The 16,340-nt window shown below is 69.3% G+C and overlaps 4 protein-coding genes across 4 annotated transcripts; 2 read left to right on the top strand and 2 right to left on the bottom strand.

The window, feature by feature from the left end:
* Positions 1–59: 59 nt before the first annotated feature.
* On the top strand, positions 60–4,130 carry LOC113983357 (leucine-rich repeat and calponin homology domain-containing protein 4). Its single transcript, XM_027712399.2, has 17 exons — positions 60–254; positions 826–970; positions 1,043–1,169; positions 1,244–1,349; positions 1,428–1,564; positions 1,635–1,714; positions 1,802–1,898; positions 2,015–2,072; positions 2,169–2,215; positions 2,321–2,367; positions 2,453–2,524; positions 2,980–3,049; positions 3,152–3,242; positions 3,318–3,364; positions 3,469–3,573; positions 3,785–3,850; positions 3,949–4,130. The coding sequence occupies exons 1-17, from the start codon at positions 65–67 to the stop codon at positions 4,057–4,059; spliced, it is 1,596 nt and encodes a 531-aa protein (XP_027568200.1). The 5' UTR covers positions 60–64; the 3' UTR covers positions 4,060–4,130.
* A 1,502-nt stretch (positions 4,131–5,632) lies between these two features.
* LOC113983358 (arf-GAP domain and FG repeat-containing protein 2) lies at positions 5,633–8,315 on the bottom strand. The gene is made up of 12 exons (XM_027712400.2): positions 8,080–8,315; positions 7,738–7,831; positions 7,547–7,662; positions 7,374–7,461; positions 7,178–7,301; positions 6,952–7,065; positions 6,484–6,547; positions 6,350–6,393; positions 6,208–6,270; positions 6,059–6,118; positions 5,911–5,963; positions 5,633–5,834 (listed from the first exon to the last, which is right to left on the bottom strand). The coding sequence occupies exons 1-12, from the start codon at positions 8,313–8,315 to the stop codon at positions 5,778–5,780; spliced, it is 1,113 nt and encodes a 370-aa protein (XP_027568201.2). The 3' UTR covers positions 5,633–5,777.
* Positions 8,316–9,175: 860 nt separating this feature from the next.
* LOC113983368 (neuronal tyrosine-phosphorylated phosphoinositide-3-kinase adapter 1-like) lies at positions 9,176–14,162 on the bottom strand. The gene is made up of 6 exons (XM_027712416.2): positions 13,978–14,162; positions 12,878–13,073; positions 12,021–12,262; positions 10,819–11,664; positions 10,570–10,716; positions 9,176–10,195 (listed from the first exon to the last, which is right to left on the bottom strand). The coding sequence occupies exons 2-6, from the start codon at positions 13,069–13,071 to the stop codon at positions 9,786–9,788; spliced, it is 1,839 nt and encodes a 612-aa protein (XP_027568217.2). The 5' UTR covers positions 13,072–13,073; positions 13,978–14,162; the 3' UTR covers positions 9,176–9,785.
* A 456-nt stretch (positions 14,163–14,618) lies between these two features.
* LOC113983364 (TSC22 domain family protein 4) lies at positions 14,619–16,218 on the top strand. Its single transcript, XM_027712412.2, has 4 exons — positions 14,619–15,023; positions 15,115–15,206; positions 15,389–15,434; positions 15,879–16,218. Exons 1-4 carry the CDS (start codon positions 14,706–14,708, stop codon positions 16,062–16,064), a joined length of 642 nt encoding a protein of 213 aa, XP_027568213.1. The 5' UTR covers positions 14,619–14,705; the 3' UTR covers positions 16,065–16,218.
* Positions 16,219–16,340: the final 122 nt, after the last annotated feature.

The following is a 16,340-nucleotide window of genomic DNA, read 5'->3' as shown; positions in this document are numbered from 1 at the left end:
CCCGGAAGCGTCCGGCGCTCAGTCGGGCGGCGGCGGCCGCGGCGAGCGGAGCTCCGCGCCCACCATGGCCGCGGGGGCCGCCACGGCTGCGCTGCCGCCGCCGCTCCTGGGCCGCCCGCCCGGCGGAGGCGGCACCGAGCGCGCCCTGGAGGAAGCGGCGGCCTCCGGCACCCTCAGCCTGGCCGGGCGGAGGCTCCGCGCCTTTCCCGCGGCGGCCGCGCGGCGCTGGGACCTGAGCGACACCACACAGGCCGGTGAGGAACCCCCGGCGCTTCCCTGCGCGGGGTCACTCGGGGGGGGCTGTGGGTGCCCGTCCCGAGGCGCCTCCCGGAGCCCGAGGCCCGCGGGAGGTGCCGGGGGCGGGTGAGGAGGAGCCGGGAGGGGACGGGACGAGCCGGAGCGCCTGGTCCGGGCGGTCCGGCGGCCTCGGCTTCCCCCTCCCAGCCTGGGGGGAAACCGGCCCTGGGGGGACCCCGATCAAGGGAAGGGATGGAGGTGACATCGGCACCGAAGGACCCGGGGATCCCTGTCCTGCCTGGGGATCTCTGTCCACATCAGGTCCGTGGGGATCCCCTGTCACCTGTCCCCCTCCCTGGGGATCCTTGTCCTCATCAGTCCCCATTCCTGGGGTTCCCTGTCACCTGTCCTTGGCCCTGGGGAGCTCTGTCCAGATCAGTCCCCTTCCCTAGGGTTCCCTCTCCCTCTCCCTGGGGACCTCTGGCCCTCTTGGTCCCCATCCCTGGGATCCCCCATCCCTGAGTCTCTCCGTTCCTTGTCCCCCCACCCTCGGGGTTCCCCATCCCTGTTCCCCCCGTGTCCCCCCAGACCTGTCCCGGAACCGTTTCGGGGAGGTCCCCGAGGCCGCCTGTCACCTCTTCTCCCTGGAGGGGCTCAGCCTGTACCACAACTGCCTGCGCAGCGTCCCCCCGGCCATCGCCAACCTCCAGGCCCTGTCCCACCTGGACCTCAGGTACGACCCACCTGCTGGGGAGTATTTGGGACCCGACAGCCCCCCGTGACCCCCCCGGTGTCTCCCCCCCAGCCGGAACCAGCTGAGCTCGCTGCCCTCCTGCCTGTGCCTCCTGCCCCTGCGCGTCCTCAACGCCAGCAACAACCGCCTGGCGCAGCTGCCCCCGAACCTGGGGGCCCTGCGGACGCTGCGGCAGCTGGTGAGCGATGGAGGGAGGGGGGGAACCCCCTGGGGACCGCCCCGGGCCGGGCCTGACCCCCCCTTTCCCCGCAGGACGTCGGGTGTAACCGGCTGCGGGCGCTGCCCCCCGGGCTGGGGCAGCTGCGGGCGCTGCGGGACCTCAACCTCCGGCGGAACCAGCTCACGGCGCTGCCCCCGGGTGGGTGGGGGTTCGGGGGGGTCCCCCCTCCCTGAGGAGCCCTCCTTGATCCCGTGTTTATTATTTACCCCCCCTCAGAGCTCTCAGAGCTGCCCCTGGTCCGCCTGGATTTCTCCTGTAACCGGGTGGTCGCGATTCCTCGCTGCTTCCGGAGGCTCCGGCACCTCCAAACCCTCCTGGCCGACAACAACCCCCTGCAGTTCCCCCCCGCCCAGGTGAGGGGGGTGCCCAGGGGGATCCCCCGGAGCCCCCCAAGCCCCCACCTGACCCCTGCTCCCGCCCTAGGTTTGCCTGAAGGGCAAAGTTCACATCTTCAAGTACCTGCACTTGGAGGCCGAGGCTGCCGCCCACCCCCCCCCGGCGTGGTAAGGAGGGGCTCAAAGAGGGGGGACCCCGTTAACCACCCCCCCCGCTGGTTTTTGGGGTCTCCCAGCCCTGTTTGCCCCCCACAGCCCCCCGGACGAGCTGTGCCCCCTCCGGCAGCGGGGAGGGCTCGACTCCGGCTTCCACAGCGTCGACAGCGGCAGCAAACGCTGGTCGGGGAACGAGGTGGGACCTGGGGGGGCTCCGGGGGCGTTTGGGGCCTCGGGGGGGCCCAGGGGGAGTTTGGGGTGTTCCCCAGGCCAACCCCCCCATCCCCTGGCATCCTTTCTCCACCGTTTCAGTCCACGGATGAGTTTTCGGAGCCGCCCCACCAGCTCAGGGAGAGTCGCAGCAGGGCAGGTGAGGGGGGTGGGGACCCTCGGGGACCCCCTGTCACCCCCCCGGGGCAGTGTCACCCCCCCCAGGGACCACCTGTCACCCGCCTTGTCCCCACAGCTGGTGACAGTGACCCAGAGCTGGTCGAGGAGGAGCCCCCGCCCAAGGTGACGTCCCCCAGCCCCCCTTTGCCCCCTCTCTGAAATTTTGGGGTTCAATCCCAAACCTTGGACCCCCCCTGAACCCCAGGGCCCCCCCTTGTGTCCCCCCAGGAGCAGCAGGGCCGGACCCCAAGAGGTGACACCCCCGAGAGTGGCAGGTGAGGGGGCCGGGGGGTTCAGGGAAGGTTTGGGGGTTCAGGTGGGAGGTTGGGGGGTCTCTGCTGATCCCCCCTCCACCCTCAGGGTGGTCCCCGTGTCCCGGCGGCGCCCCCAGAACCTGGAGGTGTGGAGGGAGAGGGAGAGGAGCCGGGACAGGTACGGGGTGAGCCCTGTTGGGAATTTGGGACTGGGGAGGGACAGGACTGGGGACAGGGGGACAGGGAAGGGCAGGAGGGACTGGGGGACGGGGATTGTGGGTTTGGGGGGGGGAATTGGGGACTGGGGGACGGGGATTTGTGGTGGGTTTGGGGGGGGGAAATTGGGGACTGGGGGACGGGGAATTGTGGGTTTGGGGGGGGAGAATTGGTGACTGGGGGACGGGGATTGTGGGATTTGGGATCGGTAATTGGGGATTGAGGGTGGAGCTGAGGACAGGGATGGGGAGTGAGGGGGCAAACTGGGACAGGGCTGGGGCTGGGATTGGGGGTGGGACAGGGGACAAGGGGGGTGGGACTTGGGATAGGGGTGGGACAGGGGACAAGGGGGGTGGGATTGGGGATAGGGGTGGGACAGGGGACAAGGGCCAGGCACTGGCTGCTTTCCCCCCCCAGCCCCCCAGAGCCCAGGACCCCCCGGCAGAGACCCCCCCGGACGTCACCGGAGAGGACAGGGGTGACCTCGGTAGGCTCAGCTCTAATTAACTCACGTCTTAATCACTCCTCCCCCCCAGGCTCAGCCCTAATTAACATGAGAATCTTAATAACTTCTCTGTGCCTCCCCCAGGACCCGGATGGAGCCCCCGACCCCCCGAAACCCAGTACCTTCCTCTCCCCTTCCTCCTCCTCCTCCTGCTCCCACGGTGCCCCCAAACCAGGTAGGACACCCCCCCACACACAGGTACCCCCTCGTGCCCCCCCACCCTGTGACCCCCCCGAATCTGCCCCCGCAGCCCCCCCGGACCCCGACGAGCGGGAGTTGATCGCTGAGATGCGCCAGGTAACGACTGGGGGGGGGAAAATCCTCCTCCCCACCCCTCTTTCTTTATTTTCGGAGGGTTTGGGGGGTCTGTGCCCCCCCTGACGTGTTTTGCCCCCCCCCAGAGCCTGGAGGCGCTGCTGCAGCTGCGGCTCCCGGAGGAACTGGGGGACTCGGAGCTGCTCGGCCGCGTGGCCGCTCGGCTGCGGCCCTGGGCTGTGCCCCCCCGAGTGAGTGGGACCCCCAAACACCCCCTGACCCCCCCCCAAAACAACTCCACCCTCTCCTGTGACCCCTCTTTCTTCACCCCCAACCCCCCCACACCAAACCGCTCTGGAGCCCCTTAAACTTCCCCCCCCCAGCCCTCTTTTTTTGTTTTTACCCCACTTACCCTCCCCGCCCCCACAATCCCCCCCTGACCCCCCCGTTTCCCCCTCCCAGAGCCCCCCCAGCACCCACGGGAGCGCGCAGCCCTTCCCCCCCCGCCGGCGCCCGGGGGTCCCCGAGGTACCGTTTGGGACGGGGACGTTGATTTGGGGGGCGGGGGTGGTGCGGGGGGGGCCGTGTCCCCCCCTCTGACGTGGGGCGTTCCCCCCCCTCCTCAGGTGAAGCCCCCAACCCCCCGGCGTCCCCCCCCCGGGCTGCTCTTCGCCCTCTTCTACGGCCTCCTCATGGCGCTGCTCGTCGCTGCCCACCGCGCGCTCTTCGGCTGCTGAGGGACCCCCAGAGCCCCCACACCCCGGGGAACCCCCCAAATCCCGGGGAACCCCCCCAGACCCCGGGGAAACCCCCCACACCCCGGGGGAACCCCCTCAAACCCCGGGGGAACCCCCCAAATCCCGGGGGAACCCCCCACACCTCGGGGGAACCCCCTCAAACCCCAGGGAACCCCCCCACACCCCGGGGGAACCCCCCAAACCCCGGGGGAACCCCCTCAAACCCCGGGGAACCCCCCCACACCTCGGGGGAACCCCCCAAACCCCAGGGAACCCCCCAAACCCCGGGGAACCCCCCACACCCCGGGGAACCCCCCACACCTCGGGGGAACCCCCCACCCCCCCCACCTCGGGGGAACCCCCCAGACCCCGGGGAACCCCCTCAAACCCCGGGGGAACCCCCCAAGCCCCAGGGGAACCCCCTTTCCACGCTTTCCCCACCCTTTCTTGTGCCTTAACGCTGGGGAAACTGAGGCAGGGAGGGGGGAGAGGGGGTGACCCCCCCCTTCACCCCCTCCAGGGTGAGACCTTCCCCTTAATTATTATTATAATTAATTATAATGAGTTATTATCACAAGCTATTATTATTACAGTGAGCTGCTACTATAATGAGTTATTATAATATTATTATAATGATTTATTATTATAATGATTTATTATTTTAATGATTTATTATTTTACTGAGTTGTTATTATAATGAGTTATTATAATTATGGTGAGTTGTTATAAACGACCACGAGCATAATGAGTTATTTTAATGGTTATAATTAAGTGTAAATTAATTGTTCTGAGAGGATGTTAAAAAAAAAAAAATACACACGATGACCCAAATTTATTATGATTAATTATTATTAAAATTATTCTATTTAACTACGATTATTATCTGATTATTATAATTAATTATAATAATCGTTGTTCTAAGTATTGTCACACCCCCCCAAAATTATACTTGGTACATCCCTGTCTCTGTGTGACTTTTGGAGGGTTTGAGGTGTGGTAAAACCGGGGGGGGGTCACTAGTTTTGGGGAGGGGTCAGTCCCGCCCCTCCCCCGCTGCTCATCTGCTCAGCTTTTTGTGTTTTTGTCCGTTTTTGTCCCTTTTTGTCCGTTTTTGCCTTTTCTGTGCCCAAACGGGGCCTCTGCCCCCAACGCTGTGCTGCGCCCCCTCCTCTAATGAACCCCCACTAATTAATTACGCCCTTGCCCCAGCAGGTGCTGGAGGAGCCGAACCGGGGGGGATTTTTGGGGGTCCCCCCACCCCGGGACCCCCCCTAATTCCAGGCCCCCCAACCCTCAGCGAGGCCCCGCCCCCAGCGCAGACCCGGCGCTCTCATTGGCTGAGCGGTGAAGCCGCGCAGGCGCCGCCATCTTTGTTGAGGGCGGGCGGCCACTCTCCCCGGGGCGCCGCCATCTTGGCTGAGGGCAGGGCGGGCCGAGTGAGGCCCCCGGGCGCCATCTTTAGTGAGGGCAAAGCCCCTCCCGCCCCCAACCCGGGGCCGCCACGAATTTGGGATTTTGGGGGGGATGAGGCCCCTTAGCGGGGGTTCGGCTCGAGGGAGGTGCCGAGAGCGGAGCTGTTTCTATCCAATATATATTAAGATCTCGCCATAAATCTCTCAAAATAAAAATAAAACCTGGTCCTGGTGGAGGCGGGGGGGGGGGAGCCCCCCACGATTTGGGGGGCGCCTGGGCCGAGCCCCCCCGCCCCGGGGCGGCCGCTATAGGAAGGGGTTGGTGGTCGGGTGCCTGATGCCCAACGGGGCCGTCGGGGCCGTCTGGGGGGGCAATAAAAAAGGGGGGTGTCAGGGGCAGAGAGGGGGGTCAGGACCCCCCCCCCAGCCCTCTCCTTACCACGAAGGGGTTGGTGGAGGCTTTGGCAACGTTGAACCCACCAAAAGGCGACGCTGGGGGGGCAAAATGGGGGGGTCAGTGGTGGGGGGGAGAGAGTACCCCGATATTTAACACCCCCAATATTTAACAACCCCCCCCCAGCTCTTACCATCAGCCTGGAAGGGGCTGGGGAACCCCCCGGGCACCGGGGGGGTGGTGAAAGCGGCACCTGAAGGAGGGGACACAGAAATGGGGCCCCCCCGGACCCCACCCCGGCCCAGGGTGGGTGTGGGGGGTGCAGGGAGGGGGGACACTCACCAGGGCCGTTGCTCTGGAAGGGGTTGGTGGAGGGTCGGGGGGTCACGAAGGGGTTGGTGTAGCCTGGGGGGGGCACAGGGGTCACCCCGGGGCCCCCCCTCACTTTGGGGGGGTCCCAATGGGGGGGTGAACCCTGACTTACCCCCATAGGGTGGAGCTGGGGGGGGGCCCAGGGTCCCGAAGAGGCTGTGGGGGGAGGAGGGGTGAGTGGGGTGTGGGGGGGGGCAGATCCTCCCCACCCCCACCAGGTGAGGGGGGGAAGGAGGGAGGCAGTACCTGGAAGAGGCTCCACCCCCTGTGGGCGGGGCTGAGATGGCCCCACCCCGAGCAGCAGCGATTCCTGTGGGTGGGAGAGACAAACACACGGGGGGACCCCAGAAACCCCCTGGGACCCCCGAGAGGGACAGAGCCCCCCCAGCTCTCCCCCCATTAACCCTCACTGGGGACCCCATTAATGGCCACATTCATCCTGGGAGTTCTGTGGGTGGGAGGGAGCCCCAAACCCCCTCCCCATTAGCCCTGAGGGTCCCAGGGGTTCCCAAATCCTTCCCCCTGAGCCCCACGGGTACCGCGGGGACACCAAACCCCTCTCCAGCCCCCCCAAGGAATGAGGGGACCCCCATCTCCCCCCTTCCCATTAATCCCAAGCACCCCAAGGCTGTATGGGGACTCCAAGCCCCTCCCCAGGCCCTGCCAGGGAGACCCAAACCCCTTTCCCAGGAGTCCCGGGAGGTCCCGGGCTACCTGTGGCGGTGGGAGGGGTGTGGAAGGGGGGCCCAGCCCCCCCAAACGTGGGTGCTCCCAGGGTGGCTCCGAAGGCATCGAAATGGGGGAAGGCAGAGTGGGGTGGGGCCGGGCCTGGGGAGGCTCAGAGTCACCCCAAAGGCCCCCCAGGGCTTCAGAGCCAGCGACCTGCTGGTCACCAGCCCCTCTGTGTGTGAGCAGGACCCTCCCAGCCCCCCCAGCTCACCGGGGAAGGCGGCGAAGGTGGGTCCCAGGGTGGGGGTGGCAAAGGGGTCCCCCCCAATGTCTGCCAGGAGGTCGGTGCTGGATTTTCGGGGGGGCTGGGGGGGTCTTTGGGCGGCTGGGCGGGGCTGGAGGGGGGCACAGAGATGTCAGGGGTGGAACCCTTCCCCCGGGCACCCCTAAAACCGGTCCAGTCTCACCTGTGGCAGCGTCCCCGTGTCCCCCAGGAGCAGCTGGGGGGCCTCCGTGGTGCTTTGGGGGGGTTTCACTTGCTCTGGGGCCACGTACCTGCCGTGGGGGGAGGGGCACAACGATGAGGGTGTGCCCACGCTGTCCTGCTGCCCACAAAAGGTGCCCCCAACCCCCCCAGTACCATCGTTTCTTCTCGTATTTCTCCTGCAGGAACTCCTTGACCTTCTGGGGGTCCCGGGAGTCGGGGAGCTCCGAGATCCGGGGGTCGAAGGTGCCGAGCCAGACCCGTCGGCAGGCCTGGGGAGAAACGGGGTGAGGTGGGCGGGGCGAGAGGGAGGGGGCGGAGCCCCCCCTGCCGCCACCTCCCGTTACCTCATTGCCGCGCTCCTGCAGGAACAGCACCTCTGCCTCGCTGAACGTCGTCATGGAGATGGACTTGACGCGGTGGGGGGGGTTCAGCCCCCGCCTGGGGAGGGGATTCTGGGGGTCAGCGCCGCCCCCGCACCAGCAAACCCCCTAAAAGGAGGTTTTTCCCCCTAAAACGCCGGACTATTGACGACACCCAGGGGTACGCACGTGCTTGGGCCACGCCCCCTTCCCATAAGCCCCGCCCCCAGCAAACGCAGCCAATCAGTGACTGAGTTACCATCTTGGCCCCGCCCTTGCTGTGACCCCGCCCTCCCACTTGCCCCGCCCCCCTCCGGCCCCGCTCACAGCGCCCCCGAGCAGGCGGTGCACACGAGGCTGCCCACGCTGATGTCCACGTAGGTGACGCCGCGCTGGCCGCACTCGAAGCAGAGCCGGTTGGCGGGGGCCGCGCTCACCAGCTCCCGCACCCGCCGGCACCAAACCTCGGCCTCCGCGTCCCGGCCCGCGCTGCCCCTGCGGCCCCCGGGGCCTCCGCTGGGCCCCGCTCCGGGGCCTGGGCCGCCGCCTCCGCCCGCCGCCATCTTCCCGCTCCCGCGGGGCCCCGCCCCCGCCGCAGCGCCGCCGCTGATTGGCCGCGCCCCGCGAGCAGCGCCCCCTGGCGGCTCGCGCCGTGCGCCGCGGCTCTTCCCGCCCTTTTTCGTCCCCTCAGCGCTACCCCCCCCCCCGTGAGCGGATTCGACACCAACGCGGCTTAAAAACACCCAGTTTTAGGGCCGTTTCACCCAAATTCAGCATTGTCCACCAGTCCCGGCTCCCCCCCGGTGTGAAGGGAGGGGGATCTGGGGAGTTTCTGCCCCCTCACCCTTTTTGTCCCCTCAGCAACCCCCATCCCCCCCCCCCCAGTGTTTTACCGCCGAACACAGGGAAAATCCTCCTCTTTTTGGGGTCGTTTTCTCACAAATTCTCTGTGATTCTCCCTCATTTTGTGTCATTTCCCCACAAATCCCCTATTATTCCCCCTCCCACCCCATGTCGTGAGTTGTTCTGGGAGGTCCCAGTCCCCTCTTTGGGGTGCCCTCCCGTCCCGTCCCAAACAGGCGTTTCCAGCTGCTTCTCTCTTTAATAGTGCACAGAACCACGTTACAAAACCCCTCGGCCCCCCGACCCCCCCCCAAACTGGGGCCCCCCCGGACCCCGCGGGGCGAAGGCAATTCTGGTACCGGGGGGCGCGGGGGGGGGATGAGGCACAGAGGGCCCGGGGGGGTCCCGGGACAGGGTTGGGGAGGGTCCTTTGCCCCCCAAACTCCCAGTGGTCCCCCCCCCAAAATCCCAGGGGAGATCCCCCCTCCCCTCGTACCCTTCCCCCGCACTGGGGGTCTCCCCCCGACAACCCCCACCCCCCCACAGGCCGCACCGCGGACCCCCGTCGTCGAACCCCCTCCCCGGCCCCTGCTTGATGCACCCCCATAAATACCCCCCCATAAATACATTGCAAAGCAGTTACAGCACCCCCCCGGGCCGGGGGAGCTGAACCCCCGGCTGAGGGGTGACCCCCCTCTTTTAGGGGGACTGGACCCCCCTAGTGAGGGGTGACCCCCCCCTTTTATTGGGGAGCTTTGCCCCCCTTTATAGGGACCCCCCAGTTCATGGGGGGGCTTTAACCCCCGGGGGGGACTGTACCCCGATATTGAGGCTCGACACCCCCATATTGGGGGGATTTAATCCCCCTTAATCAGGGGCTTGACCCTGCCCCCCTTTTTGGGGTCTCTCCCCCCACTTATTGGAGGTCCCTCCCTGTTACCCCAGGGGAGGGGGGGTCTCCATCTTCCCCCCCCTTATTTTAGGAGCGTACGTTCCTCCCTCCTTATTTAGGAGGGGGGCTCATCATACCATAAATACCCCCCCAGTTCCTCCCCAACCCGGCCCAGCCGTGTCGCCCCCCCCTCACTTCAGGAGCCCCCCTTTACCCTTAGGAGCCCCCCCTCTAATTTTGGGGGCCCCCCCGGCCCCGGGGGTGGTTTTTGGGGTGCTCCAGGCACCCCGGGGGGGGGTCAGATTGCGGTGTCCCAGAGCACGGCGTGGGGGCGTCGGGCCGGGGGGGTGCCGGGGGGGGGGGGGGGGGGGGGGGGGCGACCGTCGGGGGCAGATCCCCCCCCTTTCCAGGCGGGGGGGGCGGGCAGGGGGGGCAGGCTGTCCTGCTTGCACAGCCCCCCCCCCCGCCCCCCCCGCGCCTTGATCTCGGTGCAGACGCAGCGCTTTCGGTCGATCACCTCCTGCAGCTGCCCGTCCCGCGGGCGGGGGGCGGCGACGGGGACCCCCCCGGGGCCCCCCGACCCCGCCGAGGGGACCCCCCCGGAGAGGGGCCGTGACGGGTGCGGGCCGCGGGGGAACGGGGGGGCCCCGGCCTGGCGGACCCCCGAGGTGGAGGCGGAACGGCCCAGGCGGGGACCCCCGGGCAGCTCTGGGGGGTGAGGAGGGGGGGTGTCAGGGGGGACACGGTGGCCGCCCCGGCACCCCCATTGTGTCCCCCCTTCCCCAGCAAAAGCGGCTCCCAGCCCAGATCTCTGAACGTTCCCCTGAATATCCCCATTCCATCCTGTAACGTGCCCCTCCCAGTGCCCCCCAGTGCCCCCATCTGCCCCAAAATATCCTCGTGTCCCCCCCCAGCACCCCCAGCCTGTGACCCCTGTCCCCTGCCATGTCCCCTGTGTCCCGCCCTCCCCTCCAGTGGCCCCATGTCCTCCCCTCATGTCCCACCCCGCGTTCCCCTGTCCCCCCCGTGCCCCCCCACTGTGTCCCCCCCTCTCTGTCACCCCCCGTCCCCCCCCTCCATACCCGAGGCTCTCCCGCAGGCGGGGAAGGTCTGGCAGGGCACGGGGGGTCCGGGCCGCCCCCGCGGCCCCTCAGCCCGGACAGGGATCCCAGAGGGGGGGGGTCCCGCCCCTGCCCCCCCCCGCTCCTCCCGGGGGGGCTCCGGCGCCTCTGGGGGGGAAGGTCCAAATCAGGGGGCGTGTCCGCACCACAAACCCCGCCCCCGAGGGGCGTGGTGTAACGAAAAAAGCCCCGCCCCTCCCCTTGACTCACTGTCGGGTTCTTTCCCGCGGCGAGACGAGGCTCCACCCACCCGGCGGAGGGGCGGGTCCTCCTCGCGCGGGGGGGCGGAAACTGCGGCGGCCACGCCCCCTCTCAGGCTGTCGTAGGAGGGCGGGCGCTTCCCGGGGGGCGGGGCCTCAGCCGGGGGCGGAGGGAGGGGCAGCGGCCCGAGCCCCGCCCCGCCCCCGCGCTCCCGCCCCGCCCCCCCTGCGTGATGCGGTGGGAGGGGCGTGGAGTGGCTGCGTGCGCGCGCGGGGGGCGGGGCCTCGCGGCGCTGGGGGAGGGGCAGGCGCGACGCGACCTCGGGGGGCGGGGCTAGCGGAGGGGGGCGGGGTGGAAGCAGGTTCGGGAAGGGCGGAGGAATGGGGGCGGGGCCAGAGAAGGGGGCGTGGCCGATGATAGGGGTGCGGCCCGTGTGGGGGGGGTGACCGGAGAAAGGGGCGTGGCCCGCATAGGGAGAGTGTCCGTAGTGCGAGAAAGGGGCGTGGCCACCGTGTGAGGAGGCGTGGCCGCGGAAGGGGGTGTGTCCGGTGAAAGGGGTGTGGCCAAAGCCCGGCCCCTCCCCCGCGGGCAGGGGGCAACTCATCTCCTCGTAAATGGCCTCGGGCTCCTCCGGGGGAGGGGGGGGCGCTCCCGCCGGCCCCCCCCGCCGGGGGTCCCCCCCGAGGCCCCCCCGCGCGTCCCCCACCATCTCGATGTACACAGGCTCCTCCCCCTCCTCCCCCTCCCCGGCCGAGGGGGGGGGCGGCGGGGGGGCCCCTCCTGACAGACGGGTCTGGGGGCTCCGCGAGGGCTTCAGGGGGGGGGTCTGGCGCACGCAGCCCCCCCGGGGGGTGCCTGGGGAGGGGAGGGGGCTGTTAGCGAGGGTGGAACACCCCCCTTTTCCCCCAACCCCCAGGAAGCCACTCCCTGCACCCCAAACCGCCCAAACCCCCTCTCTACCCCCCAAAGCCCTGGAATCCACTCCCTGATCTTTAGACCCCCCCAACCCCCTCCCTGCCCCCAAGCCCTCTGAACCCCTTCCCTGACCCCAAAGCCCCCAAACTCCCCTTTCTACTCCCAAACCTCTCCTGAACCCTCTCAATGTCCCCAAAACCACCTCCCTGTCCCCCAAACGAGCCCCTTCTCTGCCTCCCAACCCCTCCCATGTCCCCTTCCCCAAATATCTCCCCGTGCCCCCCCGCCCCACTCACCCCCCCTCTTGGCGGGTGGTGCCTCGAGCCCCCTCCCCTCGGGGGGTCCCGTGCGGGGGCCGGGTGGGGGGCGCAGGGGGGGCCCCCCGGGGTCGGGGAGCCCCACGGCGTGGCAGGACAGGGAGCGGGGGGCCATGCCGGGGGTGCAGGGCCGGGGGCCGCGCTCTTGGGGCGCCGGCAGCGTCAGGAACCCCACGCGCAGCGGGCGCCGCAGAGACCCCCCGTCCCGAGCCTTGGGGGCCCTGGGGGGAGAAAGGGGGGGTCATGGGGCCCCCAAAGTCTCTGGGGATGCCCCAATTTGCCCAAAGAACCTTCTTGACCCCCCCCGGGGGGGACCAGTGGGGTACAGGGGGGAGTCCAACCTCCATTGGTGCACTGTCCCCCACCTTAGGGGGTCCTGTGGTCCCCCCAGGAGCCTTCTGGGGTGCAGGGTGGGTCAGGGGTCCTGGGATTCCTCCATGGATCCCAGGGCAGACTTGGGTGTCCCACCAGGGTGGTCCCTGTGTGGGTCAGGGATCCCAGTGTCCCCCCAGGGTGGTCCCCCTAGGGGTGTTCAGGGTGGGTCAGGGGTCCCAAGTTTTCCTCCTAGGGTAGTCCTGTGAGGTCCCGGGTATTCCCAATAACCCCTAGGAGGTCTCGAGATCTCGAGATGGTCCCACTGTCCCCCCAGTGTGTCCCCCCTCTCCCCGGGGGTCCCTGTCCCCTCCCGGGGTGGGCCGGGGGTGGTCCCGATGTGCCATCAGCGTGGTTCCAGGGTGGCTCAGGGATCCCAGTGCCGCTCCGGGGTGGGTTGGGGGTGGTCCCACTGTCCCCCCCGTGTGTCCCCGCGCCCCCTCCGCCCCCGTGTCCCCCCTCACCCCTTCCTGGGCTCCTCCTCGCGGGGTCTCCACTCGGGGCGTCCCTTGCGCTGGAGCAGCCCCGCGGCGGCCGCTGGGGGGCGCTCCTCGCCCAGGCGCAGCAGGGTCACGGCGGCCGCTGGGGGGCGCTCCTCGCCCAGGCGCAGCAGGGCGGCGGCGGCGGCCGCGAGCTCCGACCGCGGGGGGGCGCTCATGGCTGGGGCGGGGCCGGTCAGAGACACGCCCCCGGAGCGATGACCACGCCCCTGGAGCGATGGCCACGCCCACAGCCCAGCCTGGGGTCCCCCCACCAAACCCAGTGCTGGGGTCCCTCCCGGACCCCCCCCGCCCAGTACCGGGGTCCCTGGACCCCACCCGAACCCAGCCCCATCCTAATCCTGGACCCCCGAGGGACCCGGGTACCCCCCTACCAGTCCCACCAGGACTCCCGGGGTTCCCAGTGACCCCCCACATCCCAGTCCCGGGGTCTCCCATCCCAGTCCTGGGATCCCATCGCCCCACCCGGACCCAGCCCCATCCCAGTCCCGGACCCCCGAAGGACTCAGTGCCCCCCCATCCCAGTCCTGGGGTCTCCCAACCCCACTCGGACCCCGCCCCAGCCCTTTGGTCCCAGAGCCCTCTCCCCCCAGCCCAGTCCAGAGCCCCCGCCATCCCAGTCCTGGGATCCCACAGCCCCACCCGGACCCCCGGGGGTCCCAGCGCCCCCTCCCCCGGGTCCCTCCGGCCCCCCCGACCATTTTGGGGTCCTCCAAACCCCCAGCATGCCCAAGGCCGCCCTCCCCACCATGGTCCCTTCCCACCCCCGGGATCCTGGGGTCCCCCATCCCGGTCCTGGACCCCCGGGGGTCCCCGTGCCCTCCTCCATCCCAGTCATGGGGTCCCCGCTACCCCCCCAGGGGGTCTCAGCGCCGCGGTCTCCCCAAAATCCCCAAACCCACCTGAACTGTGACACCCCCCAAACCCTCCGCTCCCACCGCTGCTGAGGCTGTCCCAAAGCCCCCCCGGGTCGCCCCCGATCCGGGGGTCCCGCCATCGCTCCCCCTCCCGCCGATCCCTCTCCACCGCCCCACCCGCTCCCTCCGCCCCCCCTCCCCCATTACCTGTCTCTATCTCAGGGGGTCCCAGATTTTGGGGGGGGGGGGGGTGTTGTGTCTAAAATTCTCCTCCGCGCCCCCCCCCCCACCGCCGCCAGCACGGCCGGGCCCGGCCGGGGGGGGCTCACGGGGGGGGCTCACGGGGGGCGTCGGCCCATGGCCATGGATGGGGGGGCTCCGGCGGCCTGTGGGGGAGACGCAGCGGGTGGTCACCGAGCCCAAGACGCCCCAAACCCCCCCGGGACCCCCAAACCCCCCCGATCCCCCCCTCCTCCTCCTCCTCCCTCACCGGCCGCTCCCGCCTCCCGCGCGCGCGGCTGGAGCGCCGCTGACGCAGCGTCCGGGAAGCGGCGCTGCCGCAAGGCCGCCCCCTGGCGGGTCGGATGACCCACCACCGGGGAGGTGGTCACGTGACTCGATAGCCGCTTGGTGGGCGTGGCTTTATGCGGTGGGTGTGACCAAGAAGGCGTGGCTTCATTAAGGGAGCTGTTTACTGAGGGGCGTGGTTTTGTGGGGGAGCGTGTTTGTTGGGGGCGTGGCTTACGGAACACTCAGCTCATTGGGGCGCGCCTTGTCGAGGGCGTGGCTAATGGGGTGGGCGCGGCTTGCACACGCCCCTGCATGCGTCACTTCCTGTTTCCACTTCCGGGTTCGGCGGCCGCCGCCGGTAACGGCTCCGGGCCGGGCCCCGCCATGTTCCTCCTCCTCCTCCTCCTCCCGCCGCCGCCGCCCCCATGAGCCGCAAGAAGAGCGGCTTCGCCATCACCAGCGTGCGCGGCGGCAGCGGGGCCGCGCCGGGCGATGCCCCCGGGGCTTCTTCCTCGTCCTCCACCGGCGGAAGCCCCGGCGGCTCGTCCCGGTTCCGCCTGGTCCGGTTCCTGGCGCCGGGGGAGGTGCTGCGGCGGGGCCGGTGGCTGTGCAGGGATTTCTACGAGCGGGACGCGGCGCCGCGGGGCTCCGGGAGGGTCCCGGTTTCGCTGGACGCCCCCCGGGCCCCCCCCGCCCCCCACCAGCCGCGATCGCTCGGGGCCTTCGCGCAGCTCGTGCAGCAGGTCAGGGGGCGGGGCCCGGGGGGCGGGGCCTGGCGCGGACACGCCCACCAGGACCCCCCGAAACCCACCCTCACCCCCCCTTTGTTTACAGGCGCTGCCCCCCAAGCCCCCCTCGCCGCGGCCGGCGGGGGCCGAGCTGAGCGCGCGGCTGGAATTGGCCGGAGAGGAGAGCGAGGAGGAGGGGTGGGTGAGGGGCGGCTCCGGTTTGGGGGCAGGGGCGGGATTTCCCCCCCAACACCGCCAAAAAGGGGAAGGAAATCGGGGGGTGGGGGAGGGGGGAAGTTGGGCCCTTCCCCCACTTTGGGGGGGAGGGGCGGTGTCTGTCTGTCCGTCTGTCTGACCCTCCCTCCTCGACACTCCCCCAGCTCCGGCAGCGTCTCCGCCATCGACAACAAGATCGAGAGGGCCATGGTGAGACCCCCGGGATGGGGGCTTTGGGGGTGGGGGGGCCTCAAAGGGGGGTTTTGGGGTCCTGCAGGGGGGGGCTGGGGGGCTGAGGGTCCCAGACAAGGGGCTCTGGGGGGGTCTCCATGTCCCAGCTGTGGGCCCCACATGGGGGCTTCTGGGGGTCTCTGGGTCCTTGAGGTGGGGGGGCTCTGGGTTCCAGCCCCAGGGGCAGGTGGGTCTCTGGTCCCACCTGGGGGGATCTCTGTGTCCCATCTCTGGGGGTTTCTGAGCTCACTGTGGGGGTCCCTCGGGGTCTCTAAGGTGTCTCTGTGCCCCACCAAGGACCTGCTGAAGTCACACCTTCTGTTGGCCGTGCGGGAGGAGGTGGGGGGGTCTCTGGGGGTCTCTGTTCTCACTGTGGGGCCTCGGGGGTCCCCGTGCTCAGTGTGGGGGTCTCCCTGCCCGCAGGACCTGGTGAAGTCGCACCTGCTGCTGGCCGTGCGGGAGGAGGTGGAGGCTCTGCGGGAGCAGATCCGGGAGCTGAGCGAGCGCCGGGCGCAGCTGGAGCAGGAGAACCGCCTGCTCCGCACCCTCGCCACCCCCCAGCAGCTCGCCCTGCTGAGCCCCCCCGGGCCGCCCCCGGGGCCGCCCTGAGCCCGAGGGGTGGTCCCGGGGGGCTTCTCAGGGGGGCGGGCGGGGGGTCCCCGCTCGCCACTGCTTTAGGGGGGGGTGGGGGGTGTAACGCACCTCCCTCCCCCTTTCTTGCGCAATTTGGGGCCTTTTCTAATAAAGCCGGGTTTTTACAGCACGGGGGGGGTGGCACGTGGTTGCTTGGGGGGATTAATTAATGAATTGGGGTGAATTAAGGGGAGGGGGCGGAGCGGGACGGGGGCGGGACTCGAACCCGGGTCTCGGGAGGCGCCGCCATGT

The sequence above is a fragment of the Pipra filicauda genome, unplaced genomic scaffold (assembly GCF_003945595.2).
Source record: "Pipra filicauda isolate LSUMZ 115617 unplaced genomic scaffold, ASM394559v2 scaffold873_size119148_pilon, whole genome shotgun sequence".
Classification (NCBI taxonomy): domain Eukaryota; kingdom Metazoa; phylum Chordata; class Aves; order Passeriformes; family Pipridae; genus Pipra; species Pipra filicauda.
This window is presented reverse-complemented; position numbering and strand designations above follow the sequence as displayed.

Bases quoted from the DNA above. Each gene is read 5' to 3' on its own strand.
- LOC113983357 (XM_027712399.2), top strand. From the start codon at position 65: ATGGCCGCGGGGGCCGCCACGGCTGCGCTGCCGCCGCCGCTCCTGGGC. The intron at 255-825 runs GTGAGGAACCCC...GTGTCCCCCCAG, and splicing joins GAGCGACACCACACAGGCCG to ACCTGTCCCGGAACCGTTTC. The intron at 971-1,042 runs GTACGACCCACC...TCTCCCCCCCAG, and splicing joins CTGTCCCACCTGGACCTCAG to CCGGAACCAGCTGAGCTCGC.
- LOC113983358 (XM_027712400.2), bottom strand. From the start codon at position 8,315: ATGGCGGCGGGCGGAGGCGGCGGCCCAGGCCCCGGAGCGGGGCCCAGC. The intron at 5,964-6,058 runs GTAAGAGCTGGG...TTGCCCCCCCAG, and splicing joins CAGCCCCTTCCAGGCTGATG to CGTCGCCTTTTGGTGGGTTC. The intron at 5,835-5,910 runs GTAAGGAGAGGG...TTGCCCCCCCAG, and splicing joins CCTCCACCAACCCCTTCGTG to ACGGCCCCGACGGCCCCGTT.
- LOC113983368 (XM_027712416.2), bottom strand. From the start codon at position 13,071: ATGAGCGCCCCCCCGCGGTCGGAGCTCGCGGCCGCCGCCGCCGCCCTG. The intron at 10,717-10,818 runs GTGAGTCAAGGG...CTTCCCCCCCAG, and splicing joins CCGCGGGAAAGAACCCGACA to AGGCGCCGGAGCCCCCCCGG. The intron at 10,196-10,569 runs GTATGGAGGGGG...CTCACCCCCCAG, and splicing joins CGCCTGCGGGAGAGCCTCGG to AGCTGCCCGGGGGTCCCCGC.
- LOC113983364 (XM_027712412.2), top strand. From the start codon at position 14,706: ATGAGCCGCAAGAAGAGCGGCTTCGCCATCACCAGCGTGCGCGGCGGC. The intron at 15,024-15,114 runs GTCAGGGGGCGG...CTTTGTTTACAG, and splicing joins TCGCGCAGCTCGTGCAGCAG to GCGCTGCCCCCCAAGCCCCC. The intron at 15,435-15,878 runs GTGAGACCCCCG...CCCTGCCCGCAG, and splicing joins ACAAGATCGAGAGGGCCATG to GACCTGGTGAAGTCGCACCT.